Source organism: Lipophrys pholis (genome assembly GCF_963383615.2).
Source record: "Lipophrys pholis genome assembly, chromosome: 17".
Lineage (NCBI taxonomy): Eukaryota > Metazoa > Chordata > Actinopteri > Blenniiformes > Blenniidae > Lipophrys > Lipophrys pholis.
The window spans coordinates 23969887-23990619 of record NC_137643.1 but is presented as its reverse complement, the minus strand read 5'-3'; the positions used below and the strand labels follow the sequence as shown (position 1 = coordinate 23990619).

Below are 20733 nucleotides of genomic sequence, written 5' to 3'. Positions count from 1 at the left end.
TGTCACTTCCTGTCTGGGATTTGTTCGAAGGTGCTGCTTGTGTTTGTTTTTTTTGTTTTTTTTAAGTTCTTTGTGGTTTTAAGCGTCATTTCCCTAACCTTCAGTCCAGAGGGCATCAGAGACAAACCTCTTTAGAAATCCCAGGTGCAGACAATCACACGTGTTGAAGCGTGGGGCGGTGACGACGCCACTCCGTAGCTGAAGGTGATTGGACCAATGTGACCAGATGACGAGGCGTTGCTCTACTGGTCAGAATTTTCCTGAGCGTGGCCCGGCAGGCGCTGCAGAACTCTGGGTAATGTTGTGGTGGACGGAGCCAGAGTCTCTGCTGTACAGTTCCTTTTCTCCTGCATGGTTCCCCTGTGGCTGTCGTTTCTGTACATATTCTTTTTTGTGTTGTTGTTGTTGGTGTTTTTCTTTGTTTTTGCACTTTACTGCTGGAGCTTGTTGGACAGTGGAGGATCAGTCACCCTGTCCATTTTGAAATGGTAAAAATCTGTGAACTACACCTTTAATTTGCCCTGTTAGCTTTGTTTGTTTGTTTGTTTGTTTGTTTATTTGTTGTGAAGAGAACCAGAAGAGCGAGGAAGGACAGAAGCCAGAACATTAATGTGAATCTATTTTCCTACATCGATGGAATAAAAGACGTGACGTTCACTCCTTCTCCGACGACTCCATTATTTAGGTCTCCCTTTCTTTATCTCTACATATTTATCTTCTACATCATTCTTGAAGTTGTTGGCAGATATATGTTGGAGTTAACAGGAGTTATGTACATTCTCAACCATTTGTTTTGCAAGAAACAAAGTCTTGTGTTTGTTTTTGTGTATTTTAGACATAAACCTTTTCTTTGACGGAACGTGACCAAAAACATCTGCCTACGTCATCCCAATAACACCGGAATAGCGTCAGTTTTTTGCTTGAAGTAAAGTTGTTCTTTCTCGCAGGGTTTCACTTCCTGTTTTGCCACGTGAACATTTAAAATGTTGTTATTCAGAGATGAGTCTTGATGGGGACATGTTTTACAACAAAAACACAAATGAGCATTAAAAAATGCATGCTGCCTAATTTTTATTCGGGCTTCCTCCCCCTCCCCTCCTCCCCAAAAAATTTCAAAACAATATTTTAAAAACATATTTTTGAGATTTTATTGTGAAAGTTTTGTGGAAGTAGGATCTCTTCGAAATGTTTTACAGTGATGGAAGTTGCGTCACTGCTGCTTTAAAGCAGGCACGAGCCGATCAGAGGCCACAAACCCGGACCCCATGGACCGAATCTGAATCCCGGGACCAGGACCCGGACCAAGACCAAGACCAGGCTCCGCTTTAAACCTGGCCCGAAGCGGCTCCGGGACCCGGGTACATCTTCAGCTGCTGCGTTGCCGGTTTCCGCCTGTTGTTCGTGTTCGATCTGCCGCTCGGTCCGGTCCGGTTCGCTTCGTCGTTAGCTGTTAGCCGCAGAAAGTCAGCCGGGTTCCGGTGTTAAAGGTCCGGGTGGAGGGACAGCAGCAACCCGGTTCTCCTCCTCCGTCCTCCGGTTTGTTTTCATCAGGAGGGAGCGGCCCTGCGCCCCCCCCCCCATCTTCCTCTTCCTCCTCCTCTCCTCCTCCTCCTCCTCTTCTACCACCTCCTTCTCTTCTGCACTACCGTCTGTATCTGAGGCCTTTTTATCACATTATTTGTGTGTGTGTGTGTGTGTGTGTGTGTGTGTGTGTGTGTGTGTGTGTGTGTGTGTGTGTGTGTGTGTGTGTGTGTGTGTGTGTGTGTGTGTGTGTGTGTGTGTGTGTGTGTGTGTGTGTGTGTGTGTGTGTGTGTGTGTGTGTGTGTGTGTGTGTCCAGATACATCCTCTCTGCAGTGCTATTACACTATATGTCTCCATGGTAACATGGTAGTTGTCCCCTCCTGATGTTTGATGGATCATCTTTGTCCTGATCTTTATACCTCCTCACTGGAAAAAGTTAAAAACTTTCTGCTCAACTGATATTATAAGATGAAAGTAGAACATTTAGTTCAAAGCTTTGGCGTTGATTTCCTCATATTAAAGTTTGTTGAACCAGAGTCGACGAGCGGTGGGAAAACCTCTTGGTGTTTGACGCCTGCTTGTTGTAGTTTGCTCTCTCTTTGAACTCGTCTGTTGGTGAGCTGATCCTGCAAAAGGTTTTCAGAACGGACACACGTTGAACGACGTCCAGATTCAAACCCTCGTCCACATGGAATCAAGATCTCAAGTATTTTTGTTTTTTCAGAAATGTGGTTTGTTGCGATTTTGGTGTTTGGATTTTCAACATTGAACGTTTCTTAATATTTACAACACTTCCTGCGTTCACTGCATCGTCACCTGCGTGTTATCCAGAATGGCGGACCGGCGCGTTCTGCCGGGCGATCGGTGGTTTTCACGCTTCTTGGTGATTTAAATGTTTCTTTCTGAGGCCCAGTATACACGACAACGTTTCACTCGACAAGACCTTATCCATTTGAAAAAAAAAAGGAGTGTGTTTACACCGCAGCAGCAGACACACTGACAACGATGTAGTTAGTATGCCGGACCACTGGACGGCGCTGTTGCTTGTTTTTGTAATGAAACCACACAGACGTGTGCAGAGAACAATACGTTATAAACGGGAACAAAATGGAGAGAACCTGACATTCGTATGGACTGATGATGAATCGGATGGTATCAGGGGAGAGTCTCAACTATAAAACTACTGAAATGGACGATAAAACTAGAATACGACCGGGAGTCGAACCACTGCTGGTCGGCCATGTTGGTTTATAAGTGGATGAGCAGGAGGGAGGGGAGAGATGCGCAGTAACAGGCTCCTTAGCTTCCGGAAGTCTCTGGAGGACAGAATAGCGACCGTGAAAGAATCTGTCCACCTTGGGAGCCGGGATAAAAACTTTGCGGATACAGTGGATCCGCACAATGGTGTCGTGTAAACCGACGCCCCAATAGTGAAGAAAGTTGTGAGGATACACTCGTATTTGTTGTCGTGTAAACGTGGCCTGAAAGAAAAACCGTTTCCGTCAGATTGTTGTCGTGCTGAAAATCTTCATCTCCCCGTTTCGTCTCCAGGTGGGTTTTTCCATCATGGCCGACACGGAGGTCTCCTTGTCCACGGCTCTGCCGCCGCTGCATCTTAGCCCCTCCCACTCTGCCCAGGCTCCGCCCCTGGCCTCTTCCTCCTCCCCCACCACCTTCTCCTGCCCCTCCTCCCCCTCCAGCGCCTCCTCTTCCTCCTCCTCCTTGTCCTCTTCCTCCTGCTCGGAGAGCTCCTCGGATTGCCCCAACCACCACCACCACCACCACCACCACCACCACCACCCGCGGCCTCAGCTGCACCTGCCCCCACCCCCCAACAGCGAGCAGCCGTCCTCCCCCAGTGCCAGCCCCCGCAGCTCCAGCCCCAGCGGGAGCATCGGCAGCAGTGGCAGCATCGCCAGCAGCAGCACCAGCGAGGGGATTGGCAGCAGCGGCATGTCCAGTGGCGGCGACCCGCGAGGGCCCAGCCCGCCGCTGGACGTCATCTCTGAGGACGCCATGGAGATGGACCTGGGAGCCGACCAAGGTAATGAGATGGTTCACAGAGACGTTAAAGTCATCTGAATGAGCTGAGCTTTGGGAACTTCAAGTGTTCATTTGGTCCTGGTGTCGCGTGGCGGCATCGTTCTGTTTTAGAGCCAAGCTGCCTGTGATTGGTTGAAATCCAGAGGCAGTGGGTGAGCAGCAGGTGATACTTCAAGAATTCTCTGACCTCTTTTTAATTTAAAGAGGATCGCGGTAGAGTGTCAGCCAACACATTGCACAGTGTGCCCAAACACTAGATCACCAGGACTGGAACCTAAAGGTTCTTCTGGAGTTTCATGTACAGCAAACCTTAACCAAGGCAGACCCTCATCCCGGTCTTCATGGGACTTCAGTGTTTGATGGAACCTTTCCAATGCCCCCTGAGACCCCGGGTGGTAAAGGACTCGATTTCTGATGTTTAGTATTTAACTCCTTAACCACCTGAGCAAACAGTCGAGACATAAAGTTTGTGCTTTGGTCAGTTTGGATTTCTTTCGGTAGAGAAAACCTGGATCAGCGCCTTGACAACAGGTTTAACTCTTAGCGTGAGTAGGGGGATCGCCTGTGGGTAACGAGTAGCGACACACATAATGGTCAGAATACACTGATGCCCAGATTTAGTCTTTGGCAGCGGCCCCACGCAGTCAAGCATCACTCTTTCAAATGGCTCCCCAAGCACAGGAATCGGGCGCAAAGGTGCCGGTGGAGCAGGTTGATTAGGTTCTCCAGCGAGCTGAAACGTGTGACAAGATCGGCAGCGATCGGCCTCGTCTGTTTTCAAACCGGGCCAAAAGAAATTGCACTACACACGGTGGTAAATGTTTCTCACACGAAGATGACCTGCTAAACAATCGTGTGCCAGACTAAGCACCTGTAGGCGATACACTTCAGGCACAACGATCTGATCCACTGCAGGTAACTGGTCAGAACCAGGACTCCACTTTCTCATCAACACCCCATAATCTAAAAAGAGAAGTGGTGACGTGCCGTCGTCAGTTGATACAGAAGCAACACACAGAGTGAGAGTTGAATTTTCTGAGCAGCAATCAACATTTCACGAGTCACATTCAGGTTCAACTCTGCGTCACCAGGGAACAGAGAAATGTCATCATTACATTTGGACGTATTTTAAAGTTTTTACTACATCCTCCACAACCCAAGATTTCACGCACTCATCCAAGTTTGACTTGAATGACTCGGACAGTATCGCAGAGTTTCCGAGCCTGGGCGTGAGCATAACGACGCACGCCCAGAGCAGAGTTGGTGCAGAGGGGTCAGCAGAGGGGTCAGCAGAGGGGTCAGCAGAGGCGGCCGCCGCCGAAGCGTGGACCGGAACGTCGACAATCACGGGATGAGAAAAAAAAACGTTTCCTCCAGATAAATCAGTACCTAGAATGAACAAAACACCAGTGATTGGCCGCCGCGGACAAGCAGCTGCTTTCACCTGACCTGTATCCAGCGGTGACTGTGATGCAGTGGAGCGCTCGGCACTGTCGCCCCGATGCCCCACACCGACACGTCACAATCAGAACAAGTCTCACTGGGTAGCGGCAGGACGTCACTCAACATCACAGAATGAGAAGCAGCAGTATCGCGCAGTATTTTTTATCGGAACCTTTTCCATTCTTTCAGCAGACACAGAAACAAAGCCCCGCGTGACGGATTGTTTGAAACGGGCATCGACTTCAGCCACTTTACGTACAGAACGCACTTCAGATGAAGACGCCGTTTGAATCACACACACACCGGCTGGCGGTTTATTAGATTTACGCAAACCTTTTCTTTTCAGAGCTGGACAAACGGCAATTCAGTGACCCAGCTCTGGAGGTATAATTGGTGAAAAGAGTTTGTGTACTTGTAAAAGTAAATTTGTAGTTGTGAACCGTGAGTTGTGTACCTGTAGAATTCTTTTCTCTCCACAAATACCACACCACACTTACAAGTCACAAATTCTTAATTACAGGAGCACAACTATTGGTTTACAAGTCACAGATTAAAAAAAACTCTCATGCTGATATTTTTCCTCTAATTGTTGCAGTAAATCTGGTGAAGAACATATTTGTGCTCCTGTATCGATGTGAAGTTCTTCCACACGAGTCACAGATTGTTTTCTTCAACTACAAATCACACATCGCGGCTCTCCTCCGCTGAGATATCTGGTGAGAAAGACCTGTGCGTTGGGACAATGGAGAAAAAGGCGGTACTTATCTGAGATTGAGGGATTTCACAGCCAATCATGTACTGTTCCTCCATTACATGCGATATCCCTCCCCCCACCCCCCACCCCATAGGGGGAGGCGTCACATGACAGAGTTATGACTTCATCAGGGTCAAAATGAACCAGCAACTTTGCAGACTGGAGGAGCTTTTTAACCTCTTCAAAGGCCGTCTCTTGCTCCTCACCCCACTTCCATTGAGTCTTATTGCGCAGAAGCTTCTAAAGTGGGGACAGAACTCAGGAGGTCAAGCAGGAACTTGCCGTAGTAATTAACCATCCACAGAAATGATCAACGCTCCTGGAGAACTTTGGGACTTAGGACCTGCTTATTGGCCCTCAATTTGTCTTCTACTGGGCAGAGGCCCTCCGCTGTGATTTTGTGCCCCAGATATGTCACACTGGAAGCCATGAACATGCACTTGCTCTTTTTCAGTCTTAACCCCCCCCCCCCCCCCCTCGGCTAGCCTCCTGAGCACCTGCTCCAAGTTATCCAGATGCTCCGCCTCTGTGGCACCTATGACCAGAATATCATCCAGATTCACAGCCACAAAGTGTCCATCGTTCTTTGGAAAAGAAGCAGGACTGGATGCCGCTCCGAACACCAGCCGGTTTTGTTATAAAAGGCCCTTGTGCGTGTTGATGGTGACATATTGCTTTGAGTCCTCATCCAGGAGCAGTTGGTGATAAGCCTGGTTCATGTCGAGTTTTGTAAACTGCTTCCCCCCTGCCAGCGTAGCAAATAGGTCCTCCACCCTGGGCAGTGGTTACTCAGCCACTCTGGAGACCTGGTTTACTGTCAGTTTATAGTCTCCGAAAATTCTGGCCATCTTATCCTCCTTCAACACAGGAGCAATGGGAGCTGGACAACTGGACAGGTTCAATAATACCCAGCTGCTTTTGGAGTTCCAACTCCTCCTCCACTTTACCTTTCATGGCACTGGCCTGACAAACCTTGGAGTAGTCGCAGGAGCCACATGAAGCTTCACTGTAACCCCTTTAAGGGTGCCCGGCTCATCTCTGAAAACCTCACTGTACTTCTGCAGAATAGTGTCAATTGCGGTAGTCGATTGAGTATACTTTATTTCCTGCCAGTTCAGTTTAATTTTTGTAAGCCAATCACGACCCAAAAGGCTGGGTCCACGGCCTTTAGCTATCACCAGCCGGGCTCACGCAGCGTTGGGATTGTGGTGGTCACTCGCGAGCTGGACCAGTTCATCATGTGGCATCACCCCTGGTTTCCGTAGCGTGGCTGAATTCCTTATGAGTTTGTACGCCTTCGCTCCACACGCACTCGGGACAATGGAGCACTTCTTAGCCTCCTCCGTGATCCCATTAGCCAGGAAACGGTGTCCCAATCCCTCCTCATACTCCATCCAGTCCTCACGCCCTTCCACGAATTCTCCGACAGTACCAAACGTAGCCATCTGGACCGGAGCCTTCCCCTTTGTCCTTTGCGAAGCTCCCTCTGGCTCAGTACTGCTCCCCGCTCCTCCGCCAGCACTCAGTCTGCACACCGTGCAATGCTCCGTCGGCGATACGGAAAGAAAAATAATTTTTTCACCTCGTTGCCAAAAATGTGTAGTAATTTCACCACTGAAAGGAAGCACTCGACATGTACTGCAGGTACTGCAAACTGCGGTCCCTGATAAACATTCATAGACATGGAGTGAAAATACCACCGAGTGGGTACAAACATACTCTCCACCCTTAACACCCATGACTACTGTGAACATTATAACACTGAGCATTGCTGCTTTGTTATTGTAACTGAAAGAAGAACCAGGAATCAAACCCAAAAGTAATTCTCATTATGTCCTTGACCTAACTCAGCTGAACCGATAATTTGAGGTATTTTGCCCAGTTACCTTCCCCCTCCTTCCCTACCTGACGATGCCTGACGCTCCTGAATGGAGGGTGGACCCCTCAGACCAAAGGTTTTCCACAGTGTGAAACCGTTCACTCGGGTGGAGCTCGGCCTTGAAACCCCATCACGGGTCTGTCAGAGGGACGAGGGTGTGTCCAGTTCTGCCTGTAGTTTGCTAACACTCAGACCAGCAGCTCCAGGTCTTGATTGTCGGTCCGTTGCTGGTCAGTCAGTGTTGGTCCACGTGCTTTCTCACTCTCTTTTTTTTTTTCCCCTCCAGTGATCGACCCCGAGGTGGCGCTGAAGGCGTGTCAGGAGGTTCTTCTCAAAATCAAACTGCTCGATAACAAACAACCACTAGCAGATCAGTCGCCGCACGCCGCTGTGACTCAGTGGCACGCCGGCCCGGACGCCGGCTCCATTAAAGAGGAGGAGGAGCGGGAGGGGAACCTAGACGGCGGCCTGTCACAGCAACGTCTGCCTCTGCCGCCCACGGCCCGGCCAGAGTCTTCCTTGCCGTTGCCATCCTCCACCTCCAAGCAGTCATGGCTGCTGCGCCTCTTCGAGTCCAAACTGTTTGACGTCTCCATGGCGATATCTTACCTGTACAAGTCGAAGGAGCCAGGCGTGCAGGCATACATTGGGAACCGCCTCTTCAGCTTCCCTGACAGCGAGGTGGACTTCTACCTGCCGCAACTCCTCAATATGTACGTGCACATGGACACTGAGGTGGGCGACGCCATCAGACCGTACCTGGTGAGTCCGACATGCATGACGCTGTAGCTTCAGGACCTCCGTCGATACCGGAGACGTCCTGCATTCTTCTGCAGAGAGCCGTTCAAACCCTGTTGACCTGTCAAGGCTAGCTGTGTAAATATTCAGGGACTTTTAAAATGTGGTGTAAGATTCAAAAAAAAGTCACCAGCGAAAGAAAAAAACAATCTTTATATTCATTTTTTTTCATTAGCCTTTATTTAGTCAGGAGAACCACATTGGGATTAATAATCTGTTTTACAAATGTGTCCTGGCAGCAGTACATAAAACAAGTTTACAGTGTCAAAATAATACTAAAATGTTCCTAAAACAAATAAATAGCAAAGAGACAAGTACATGAAAAACAGTCACAGAGTAAGAGCATATGAAAGATAAAACTATAAAAGCCACCAAATAGTTAAAAAATAAGTCGGTTTAAACAAGGACACGGTGAGGTTTTGATTGTCGTCAACAAAGGAGGCTAATATCATAAACCACTTCTGTTAAATTTAGCGGTTAACGTGGCCACTGTAAACGTTGAACTATGTGATTTAAAAATGTATTTAATTTTAAATGTCGGCGTGCGTTGCTCTGCAGTGTGGATGTTTTAGATGCTCCACCAAAGTTTATTATTGGTATTTTTTGTGTGAGCAAATGACAGCTATGCTACCGCTATGCTATCTCTATGCTACCGCTATGCTATCGTCATGACAGTTCCTGCACCCAATCAAGGCGCCTATCATTTGTACCAATCAAAATCTCACATGTGCTCTGCTGAGAGGAAGTTACAGTAGGAAACAGGATCAGAATGAGCGCTATGCTTTAGTTATTTTTCCAGCAAAGTGGCTCGCTCGTTTTTGTTTATGGTCTGAATGCTTCTGCAGCTATCATGTTCCATAAATGTACATGTTGATAACACTTTATATCCTCTACATGTTTAAAAGAGACGGAGTTCAAAACAAGTGTGTAAGTTTGTATCTTTAGTTTCTGAGACGTGGAGGTTTTAGAAAGTGGCGTCATCTACATAGAAGTGAGTGCAGCTGAGTGTTGAAGTGCTGATGTTAGCTGGTGGTCGATGCTCTGACGTGTCTGAGGTGATGGAGCTTTGGAGGGTGTGGTCTTGAATGAGGGACTCGGGGTGGAGGGATGTCTGTCTGATGTGGTCTTTGTGCGTCCGTCCCATAGATCCACCGCTGCAGAGGCAGCATCACCTTCTCGCTGCTGTCCGCCTGGCTGCTGGGCGCCTACTCCTCCGACATGCACATCTCCACGCAGCGACACTCCCGAGGCGCCAAACTGAGGAAGCTCATCTTGTCCGATGACCTCGCGCCCGTCGCTCCCCGCTACGATGGCCCCTGCCCCGCCTCTGTCTCCGACACCCCACTGTCCTCCCCGTCCCACCGCCGCTGCCACTGCCGGCACCACAGCAGCAACCTGGAGGCCGCCTCCTCTGTGGTGGGCCCCGCCCCCACCCCCGAAGGTTCCCCACTGGACGAATCCGGGGAGTTCGTGTCCCCGTCGAGGAGGACGCACCAGAGGTCCAAGTCTGACGCCACCACAGCGAGCGGCGGGCCTGGCACCGGCCTCCGACGCACTGGGAGCAACCCAAAGGTGGAGGCGGTCCATGAGGAGGTGAGGCGGAGTGTCATCGCTCGTCCACAGTGGCACAAACCTGGTCAGGTCGTGTATCTCATCGCATGTGTGTGTGTGTGTGTATTGTGTGTGTGTGTAGCCGGAGCGTCTGCGCCCTCAGAGGGAGTTTGTGAAGTCCTTGCTGGCCATTGGGAAGCGTTTGGCCACGCTGCCCACCAAAGAGCAGAAGACGCAGCGGCTGATCTCTGAGCTGTCGCTGCTCAACCACAAGCTGCCGGCGCGAGTGTGGCTGCCCACCACCGGACATCAGCACCACGTCTGCAGGGTCCCGCACAGCCAGGCTGTGGTGCTCAACTCCAAGGACAAGGTGAGACCACGCACAGCAACAGACACACGAACACTCTGCAGACCAGCAACATTAGTGTAAACAACCTGTACCTGTTGCCTCCTGGTCGTCTCATTGGTGACTTTAAAAATGTGTCCTATCACTTATATGCTGACGACATCCAGTTGTACTGTTTCTTCACTGACTCAGAGTTTCATGACTTGTCTACTTTCTTGGAATGTGCGACCTGCATTAAAAACTGTCTTTCTTCAAATTACCTCCAGAAGAATTCTGACAAAACAGAAACTGTGATCATTGCCCCTGATAAAGAGATTCCCCTTATCAAAAACCACATGAGCTCGACTGTCAGAACCAGCCTCAGGAACCTGCGGGTTAGGTTTGATCAGGCCATGTCTTTGGAGGACCACTCTCGACAGCTGACCAAACACTGCTTTTTCCACCTGAGAAACCTCTCAAAAGTGAGGAGGATGCTGTCAAAACCAGAACCTTGAAATGATTTTCCATGCTTTCATTTCGTCTCGCCTTGATTACTGTAATTCCATTTTCACTTGCTTCATTAAGACCGTCCTCGGCAGACTTCAGATCATTCAAAACTCAGCTGCAAGACTTCTGACAGGTTCGCCCAAAACAACCCACATCAACTCCATTCTATCAAATCTTCACTGGCTCCCAATCAAATTTCGAATCGACTTCAAAATTTTGATTCTCATGTTCCGGGCACTGCACGGTCAGGCCCCTCGGTACATTGTGGACATGCTGTGTCCCTACACCTCAGGACGCACCCTCAGGTCTTCAGGACAGTCTCCTGAAGGTCCCAGAAACCCGCTTTAAAACCCAGGGGGACCGGTACTTTCAGGCTTTAGCCCCCAGACTATGGAACAACTTGCCCCTGTCCCTCTGCAGACTTGATTCCACGAACTCTTTTAAAAAGCATTTGAAAACGTTTTTATTGACGAAAGCTTTTAGCTAAAAATTTCCCTCACTTTTACTGTATTTTTATATAATTTGTTTGTTCTGTCTTTTTGCACTGATTCCATGTACAGCACTTTTTCTATCTATGAAAAGCGCTTTATAAATAAACTTTACTTACTTATTTACAAAGAGTGGAAGAAAGATGTAAAAGTTGAAGGTAAAAACTATGGATGTAGCAATACCAGTAACAGGTATCGGTCCGATACTGAACGATGTACCCGTACTCGTAATATACATGCCAACGACAAAAGTAAGACAGACTGTAAATTATGTTCTGACAAAATATCAAGAGGTGAAGATTGTCCGTACATCACAAGCAACTTCATCACCAGCAGTTAGCCCGATGTCGCTCAGTAGTTTAACTGCTTAGCACGAAACTCTGAGATGTGCTACATGCTAATGAGTTTCAGGGTCACACACCAGTGATGGTACATGCTACATGCTAAAGAGTTTCAGGCACACACACCAGTGATGGTACATGCTACATGCTAAAGAGTTTCAGGCACACACACCAGTGATGGTACATGCTACATGCTAAAGGGTTTCAGGCACACACACCAGTGATGGTACATGCTACATGCTAAAGAGTTTCAGGCACACACACCAGTGATGGTACATGCTACATGCTAAAGAGTTTCAGGCACACACACCAGTGATGGTACATGCTACATGCTAAAGAGTTTCAGGCACACACACTAGCGATTTTAGATAGTAACCATGATTAAAGTGTAACTGATACTCATTACCAGCAGCTCGGTCTCTTGTTCGACAGTCTCCAGTAGCTTAGCGCAGTGCGTAGATAAATGCTATGCTACTGTAGACTGTGAGGCTGTTGGAGGCGATGTAGCGTCGATGCAGAGACTGTGGAGGAGGTTCACTGCAAAGTATATCTTTCATGTACGTTTGCGTATGGAGAGAAATTGAGCTTTATGGTATTTATTAAGTACTTGCATCGGTACTGGGTATCAGCAAGTAGCTAAAGGTTAGTATTTGTACTTTATAGAAGTGCATCCATAGTAAATACAAACTACCCCCCCCCCCCCAGGCTCCGTACATCATCTATGTGGAGGTTTTGGACTGCGACAGTTTTGAGACGTCTCCAGTTCCTGTTCGGATCCCGGAGACGAGGATTCGCACAGCTCGCTCTGCGGAGAACTTGGACTGCGGCGCCACGGCTAACGTTAACGCTAACTGCGGCAGCGGTATGACGTTTGAGCAGAGAGCGGGAAGCTTCTCCACCGTCCCCAACTATGACAACGACGACGAGGCGTGGGCCACCGACGACATTGGGCAGCTGCAAGTGGAGGTACATGGCGGTTCTGCTGCAGGTTCTCCTTCAGGTCCTTATGAGGCCACAGGGTGGCTCGCCTCCTTGGAAACAAACAGCGGTCTGTGTGTGTTTCAGGTCGAGGCTCAGACGAGCAGCAGCGACAACATCAGCCAGTTTTCCGTGGACAGTATCACCAGCTTGGATAGCAAAGAGCCCGTTTTCATTGCAGCCGGAGACATCAGGTAAACTCAGGAAGGCTCGGGTTCCAGTCTTGCTTTACTTCGTCTTCATTAGAGAGCTACCGTCATTACAATCTAGTGGACCAAGGATGGTGCTCTGAGGAACTCCTGAACTGTTTAATGCTGATATCTGCTGGTTTTACTGGAAGCAGCGCAAACAGTAACGTAAGAAACTTCTTGACATGAAGTAAATTCACAACAGACCAAACATGGAGCCCTGAGGAACTGCTGGTTTATAAAGCACCTTTTATAGCATGATAGACAAATAAAGCTAAAACTTTATATTTCACCTTTTATATTTAATACATTTGTTGCTTTGAAGGACATAAAACAGAAACGGCTTCATGTAAGGCCCCGTTTACACGACAACGTTTCACGTGATGACACCTAATCTGTTAAAAAAAAAAATTGGTGCATTTCCACTGCAGCAGCAGACACACTGACGATCTAGTTAGTATGACGGGCCACTGGAGGGCGCTGTTGCTTGTTTGTTGAAACCACACAGACTGATGACGCATTGGATGCTATCAGGGGAGAGTCTCAACTATTAAATTACTGATATGGACGATAAAACTGGAATACGGACCCCGAGTCAAACCACTACGGGTCGACCATGTTTCTTAACAGGCACATGAGCAGATGAAGGAACTATTTTCAACGGGGAGGGAGGGGGAGCTATGCGCAAGTGCAGCAAGAGCGCTCTGTAGCCTCCAGCAGTCTCTGCAGGACGGAATAGCGACCGTGAAAGAATCTGTCCACCTTGGGAGCTGAGATAAAAACTTGGCAGATACAGTGGATCCGCACACCGGTGTCGTGTAAACAGACCCCCCCAAAAGTGAAGAAAGTTTTGCGGATACAGTAATATACGTTGTCGTGTAAATGGGGCCTAAATCTAAACTGTAAGGAACCAAAAACAGAGCCCAGAGGAATTCCTGAACCACAAGACTTTCTTGACGCTTACAGCTACTTATGTTAAAAATAACAGAATAAAACTTTACAGCGCCAAGAAGGAAACCATAATAAACTCCTTCACTGTTAACTCATGCTGTAAAAGTTTTCATCTATTTATTTTTTGTGTACTTGGAACACAAAAAACTAAACTAAGAAAACCCAAAAGAATTTAAGTAATGATTAAGGACGAGTATCATAACCCCGATGAACCCCTGCACTGTTCACCTGTAGGACACTCATGTATGTTTTTGAAGGATTTTATCTAAAACTTTCACATTGGAACATAGAGAAAGCTGATGAATTAAATCTACAGAGGCCTTAGAACAGAGCTCTGAGGAACCCCGGAGATGGTTCCTCACAGTGTGTCCTGGTGTTTCAGGCGCCGGCTGTCGGAGAACCTGGCTCACACTCCCACCACCTTCAGGAGAGACCCTGAGGACCCGTCAGCCGTCGCCCTCAAAGAGCCCTGGGAGGAAAAAGTCAGGTGGGTGTGGCCAAGCGGAGTGAGCCCCGCCCCCATGTCTGGCTGCTTGTTGTGTTGTTGCCGTTGCCACACTAACTGGCTCCCGGTGTCTGTGCTCAGGCGGATCCGGGAGACGTCTCCATACGGTCACATGCCCAACTGGAGGCTGCTGTCTGTCATCGTGAAGTGTGGTGACGACCTGAGGCAGGAGCTGCTGGCCTATCAGGTCCTCCGACAGCTCCAGGTACACGCCCGAGGCCGTCGCCGCGGCAACCGGCACAAACACCAGAAGCAGGAGGTCCGGCAGACCGATACAGTCAAAGAGCTCTCCATTTCCGTCCATAAGCCCACCACTATCAAAAGGATAGACCCAGAAAGAAAGACAGCTCAGATTAGCCGCCCAAATCGTAATAACGGAAATTTCAAAGCGATACGTCGCCATCTTGTCTGGATTTTGATGTTGATGACATTCACCCTCCCAACTCGTGAGCTTAGAGAAGTCCTGCTGACAGGAAGTCACTTTAATGTCTTGATGTTTGATAGCAAGCTAGCATGTGGACGTGTTGCCACACAAAGTCTGGCTGACAAACTGACGTCCTGCTCTGTCCCCCGTCTGTCCTCAGTCCATCTGGCAGCAGGAGCGAGTTCCTCTTTGGATCAAACCCTACGAGATCCTCGTCATGTCCTCCGATAGCGGCATGATCGAACCGGTCCTCAACGCTGTCTCTCTGCACCAGGTAGGTTCTGCACGCTGGATGAGGGGCCGGGCAAGGGGCCGGGCGAGGCGCCGTGCATGGCGGGGTGACGGGTGAGGCGAGGGACATGGCGGGGTGCCGGGTGAGGCGAGGGACATGGCGGGGTGCCGGGTGAAGCGAGGGACATGGCGGGGTGCCGGGTGAGGGGACGGACATGGCGGGGCGAGGGACATGGTGAGGCGAGGGACATGGTGGGGCGAGGGACATGGTGAGGCGAGGGACATGGTGAGGCGAGGGACATGGCGGGGTGCCGGGTGAGGGGACGGACATGGCGGGGCGAAAGACATGGTGGGGTGCCGGGTGAGGCGAGGGACATGGCGGGGTGAGGGACATGGTGAGGCGAGGGACATGGTGGGGCAAGGGACATGGCGGGGTGCCGGGTGAGGCGCCATGCGGGGCGAGGTGCTCATCCTCGGGGTTTGTGTCTTCAGGTGAGGAAGCAGAGTCAGCTCGCTCTGCTGGACTACTTCCTGCAGGAACACGGCAGCTTCACAACCGAGGAATTCCTCACCGCGCAGAGGAACTTCGTCCAGAGCTGCGCCGGATACAGTCTCATCTGCTACCTGCTGCAGGTCAAAGACAGGTGAGAGGCAGGCGGGTGAGAGGCAGGCGGGTGAGAGGCAGACGGGTGAGAGGCAGACGGGTGAGACAGAGATGCTGAGACAGAACGGTGCATCTCACCCTCAGGCACAACGGGAACATCCTGCTGGATGCAGACGGTCACATCATCCACATCGACTTTGGCTTCATCCTGTCCAGTTCTCCCAGAAACCTCGGCTTCGAGACGTCCGCCTTCAAACTCACCGCCGAGTTCGTGGACGTGAGTAGAGCTGAACGATTTTCGGAAAATAATCTAATTGCGATTTTTTTTTCCCCTCAATATTGCGATTTAATATGCAATTATTTTTTCAAGGTCCTCTTCTCATGTATTTCTCAACAAACACAAGCAATAAATAAATGTGTATTATAATAAACAATATCAGATTTATTCTACATAAATAGTTTTTTCTTATAGGCGAGGCTTATGTTAAGATAAAGTCAAATGAAGCATGTATTAATATGAAAGACAGTTTATTTATCTTCTACTTCAATTCCAGTAGTAAAGTTACTAAGTACTGTGACTTGCAGTCTTGTAACGTTCACCACAACAAGCCAACCACTTGTCCATTGTGCTGATCAAAGCTGTAAACCCAGGCTGGGTCACTATACTAATGCAGGGTGACATTAAGGTTTTTGAGCGGTTTGCTCATCGACACTGCAGTAGTGAAGCACCGAGCCACGTTTTTCCACTTCTGATCCCGATACTTAAATTTGTATATCTGCCGATACTATTCTGATACCAGAGCTCTGTTTGCTTTAATATTATTATTATCATTATTGTTGACTTTATATGAGGCTGTAATAAACTCCTCTCTACAGTAAAGTATGAAATGTACTAATGTATACATGTACTCTCTCAAAAGACAACTTGAGGTTAGTATCAGGTCAGAAAAAGAAGCAGTACAAAGTATTTTTGTTCCATGTGGACAATGTGGGGGTCTGCATGACGTCATCATCTCATAATAAACTAGTTATTATATCTTTAAAAGCTCAGAATGACTTTATTAATCTCTGGGGAAATTCTTTAGCAAGGCAGCACAAACAGCAGTGCTTCCAGCTCGAACAACACAAACCATTGGGACTATTTTCAGGGAGTTTAGCGTGGAGTAGGACGCAGCTTCACGGGGGTGTGAATCGCCTGCTACAGCCTGGAGGAGCTGCTGTTCATTGTTTTGATGGTGCGGTCAGCGCCGTTCTCCTCCGAGAGCTAGAGATTTAAAACAGTGACATCTGTTGACAAAGCGACCGCCTCGCTGAACAACTGCTTAGTATACATCCACGTCGCTGCGTTGCTTTGTTGTTTTGCTAACATCCACTTTTCATGGCAACATGTCCAAACAGCAACATGTTGCCATGAAAAGTTGGCTAGCACAGTGCTACTTCCCTAGCCTGCTCGCTGGCTGCAAACTGTGGAATGGATTTCCTGACTCATTCCTCCTGGTCTCATTGAGACCCGCCTCCCTTCAGGAAATCCAGTCCACAGTTTGCAGCCAGCGAGCAGAGCAGCAGCAGGGAAACACTGTGGATCATTTCAGTTACAGTGAAGCAGACGAGGATCATGGATCAGAAATCTCTGCAGGTTGGATCGGAAATCTGATCCGTGAATTACGTTGATATCAGAACCCGATCCCGGATTGGCTCGGCTCCATCCCGAAAAACCACTAGCCTGTTCAGACAAGGCTGGCAGATGACACGCACAGGACGTGCAAGTCGTCACGTGACCAGATCACATGAGCGGTCAAATCACAGCCCTTACGATTAAAAAAAATCCCGTTTTATCATATCGAGATATTACCGCAAATGCAATTAATCGTTCAGCCCTGGACGTGAGTGTCTTGTCTGTCTGTCTGTCTGTCTCTGTCTGTCTGTCTGTCTGTCTGTCTGTCTCTAACAGACTGGTCCTGTGTTGCAGGTGATGGGTGGTCTGGATGGTGACATGTTCACCTACTATAAGATGTTGATTCTTCAGGGTTTGATCGCAGCCAGAAAACACATGGAGAAAGTTCTACAGATCGTGGAGATCATGCAACAAGGTCTCGCACGCACACACGCACACACACACACACACACACACACACACACACACACACACACACACACACACACACTAACATGGTTGTGTTGCCCCCCCCCCCCCCCAAGGCTCCCACCTACCCTGTTTCCACGGTTCCAGCACCATCCGGGGGCTGAAGGAGCGCTTCCACATGTCGTTGACGGAGGAGCAGCTGCAGCTGCTGGTGGAGCAGCTGGTGGACGGATCCATGAGGTCTCTGACCACCAAACTCTACGACTCCTTCCAGTATGTCACCAACGGCATCATGTGAAGTGATCGGACCTACGTATACCTAACCCTACTGGACCCTACTGGACTTTACCGGACTGGACTGGAGCAGTTGCCGAGTCGACCTGGTGGAGACAGAAACTTCTGGAATCTGAAGAGGATAATGAGCTTAAACACTGACCGGCAGCTGATTGGTCCATTTATATCATTTCACCTCCGACGCAGACTCACGTCTTTTAAGTGAAGAGACGAAAAAGAAAATAAGCTGACGTCTTTATTTTTTTAACGAACTCTACAGAGGAGCGAGCCGTTCGCTTAACGCACTTAACGTACAATTCCTTTGCTGCTGAAAAGTGGCGAAGAAGCGAAAGTTTTCTTTCCTTCGGTTGTCGGAGGAGAACTCTGCAACAATACAAATCTCATTTTATCAAAAGTCTTTTTGTTTTCTAAAAAAATCAACGTTAAAATGAAGTATTTAACTAAAAAAGTCTTCAAACTTTCACGTTGAAATGAAAGTTTCAGGACAATGATTGAAAATCAATTTGAGTATGCGATTACTCTGCGTGAAAAGTATTCTATGTCTATTTTCCGATATTTGAAGGATTCAAAGTTTCAACTGGAAAAGGCTTTGAATAAAATGACGTGACTACAACAGGAAGTGATTGAAAATGAACATAATAGTTAAAAAATTTTGGACTTTCACCAAATGTTTTTACCACTACGAACTCCGAAGTACTTGCTAAAGCTAAACTTTTGAATTTTATAAAAAGTGATGGACAAAGTTGTTTCAGATGTTAGCAGTTTCTGATGAAAACTTTCTGCGATTTATGTTTTTTCTGTCAACTTTGGTCCGATTGTTAATTTCAGGGGGGGGGGGGAGGGGGGAGGGTTAGTTGTGTTTCTCTGTGAATATCTCCTAACGCTAACGCAAATGCTAACACAGCTCCAGATGCACTCACACACAGGAAGGTTCAAGTAACTGTGCAGTTTTAGTCAAAATGGCCGCCTTGCTGCGACCTTTGAAGTCATGTGACTGTTCTCCTTGTTGACTTACTTCCACATTCCCTCTCCCGATTGGCTCTCGGCTACATTCCTGTGGTTATACCAGCCAATCAGACGAGGCGACTCAGCTGATTGGCTGAAAGAACTTAAAACAAACTCTTAAAGTTTCTTCACGACACGGAAGACGATGGTCAGTAAATGTTTATTTTTTTTTTATATATCAGTCCACTAAATGGTAATGGTAGTTTGATGGTTGAAGACAATAATCACATTGGTGAAGCTCATCATGGGACTTTGGCTTTATTTCAGCATTTGATGCTAAACAAACATATGGCGGGTTTATAACCGTATTGGTATTTATTTTAGGAGCAAAACTACGAGTTCGCTTAGTTTGAACAAGCTAACTACGGTTGCACTTACCGACATGTTCGCTTCTGATTTTTTACACTCTATTTACACTAAATACTCAATCTATATTTTGCTGAGAAATTTGCATTTTAGCGTCATAGCGCTAATGGCTACCAGCTAACAGCCAATTGCTAATCTTTGGTTTGCACGTGTGTATAGATATTTGTAAAGTTCTCGCTCTGTAGCTTATGCTACTTGTGTATTTAGCTGAATGCTAAATCATTTTGCCATCATATAAAGGCAGTTACTCTAGAAAACTTTCCAATGAAATTATTGCATAATCTATTAAAAGTGTTTGTATAGCTAAAGGGCATAAGTGAGTTAAATAACGAACCACTTGGTCTTTTAGCTCAGTCCCCATCAGGCTCACCGCAAACTGCTACTTTTGAATAATTAACTTAAGAAAAAAAATGTGATTTGCAGATCATCTCCTGAGAATATTTTATTTATTGAAGGATTTAACAAATAATTATCTTTAAAAAGTGTTTTACCACTTTCATAAATTGTGAGCTGCAGTCGATTAACCGAGTTATGCTAATGGTTAACAAATGCTGTTTCTCACAAGAGACGCAATTCTTTTTCCGCATTTATTTTTACTTTTGAAATTCGTAATTCAAATATATTGCGCATTTGTGATCGCCTCAACTAATGCTTCTTTGTTAGTTGGCTAATTAAGTATCTATGGAGCTTATAAATGTTTTATGTGGTTTGCTCGGTTCGCCTGTGTTAGCTGTTAGCCGTTAGCATGACAGTGACTCAGCTCAGACGGTTGTGTATCAAGACAGGAAGTAGTTTTTAACCGCTTTCACGCTGTCTGCCATAAACTAGTAACACGTTGACTGGACAAGCTAACAAGCTAATTGTGGACGTTAAAACGACGCATCTCGCTGGAATAAAGCCGAAGTCTGTTAATGTCACATGCCCGCGCCGATTACGAAACGTTTACGGAGAAGCACAGATTTGCTAACAGCCGTTAGCTTGCTCCTTCACACTTTGGCCGTGGCGAAACCGGAACGGCAGAAACTGCATTGTGTTGTTCTGAACCTGTGACAAAGCTTTGAGGCCTTGAGACGTACGAAGGTACGAGCGAATCAATGCAACAGGACGGACGACGTGTTCGGACCTCCGAAGTGCTTTTAACGGCCGCGCGAACGCGTTATCTCGCACGCCGCTTCCTGTTTGAAATGTTTGATGTTTCTTTCCTGTGAATCTGTTCGACTTGAAGCTTTTTGACTGAAGTCTTGAGGGAACCGCCTCCCTCCATTCCTCCTCTTGTTCCTTCATTCACTCTCTTCTGTTTATATTTTCAAACTTTAGACACTAAAAGTTCAATAAAAACTTTGTTTTTGAATCAAACTTTGTGCTGAATAAGGATCTTTCTTGAAGGAAAAAGGATTTACTGACGTTACAACTGTGACGTTTGTGCTGCAAACCGGACTTCCCAATAACACTG

General features: G+C 47.7%; 1 protein-coding gene across 1 annotated transcript; it reads left to right on the top strand.

The window, feature by feature from the left end:
* Window positions 1-1176: 1176 nt before the first annotated feature.
* On the top strand, window positions 1177-20633 carry LOC308122799 (phosphatidylinositol 4-kinase beta-like). Its single transcript, XM_080484889.1, has 14 exons — window positions 1177-1358; window positions 3074-3566; window positions 7928-8403; window positions 9586-10032; window positions 10133-10360; window positions 12357-12617; window positions 12717-12823; window positions 14151-14255; window positions 14355-14478; window positions 14858-14971; window positions 15421-15572; window positions 15677-15809; window positions 17502-17622; window positions 17732-20633. The coding sequence occupies exons 2-14, from the start codon at window positions 3089-3091 to the stop codon at window positions 17911-17913; spliced, it is 2928 nt and encodes a 975-aa protein (XP_080341015.1). The 5' UTR covers window positions 1177-1358; window positions 3074-3088; the 3' UTR covers window positions 17914-20633.
* Window positions 20634-20733: the final 100 nt, after the last annotated feature.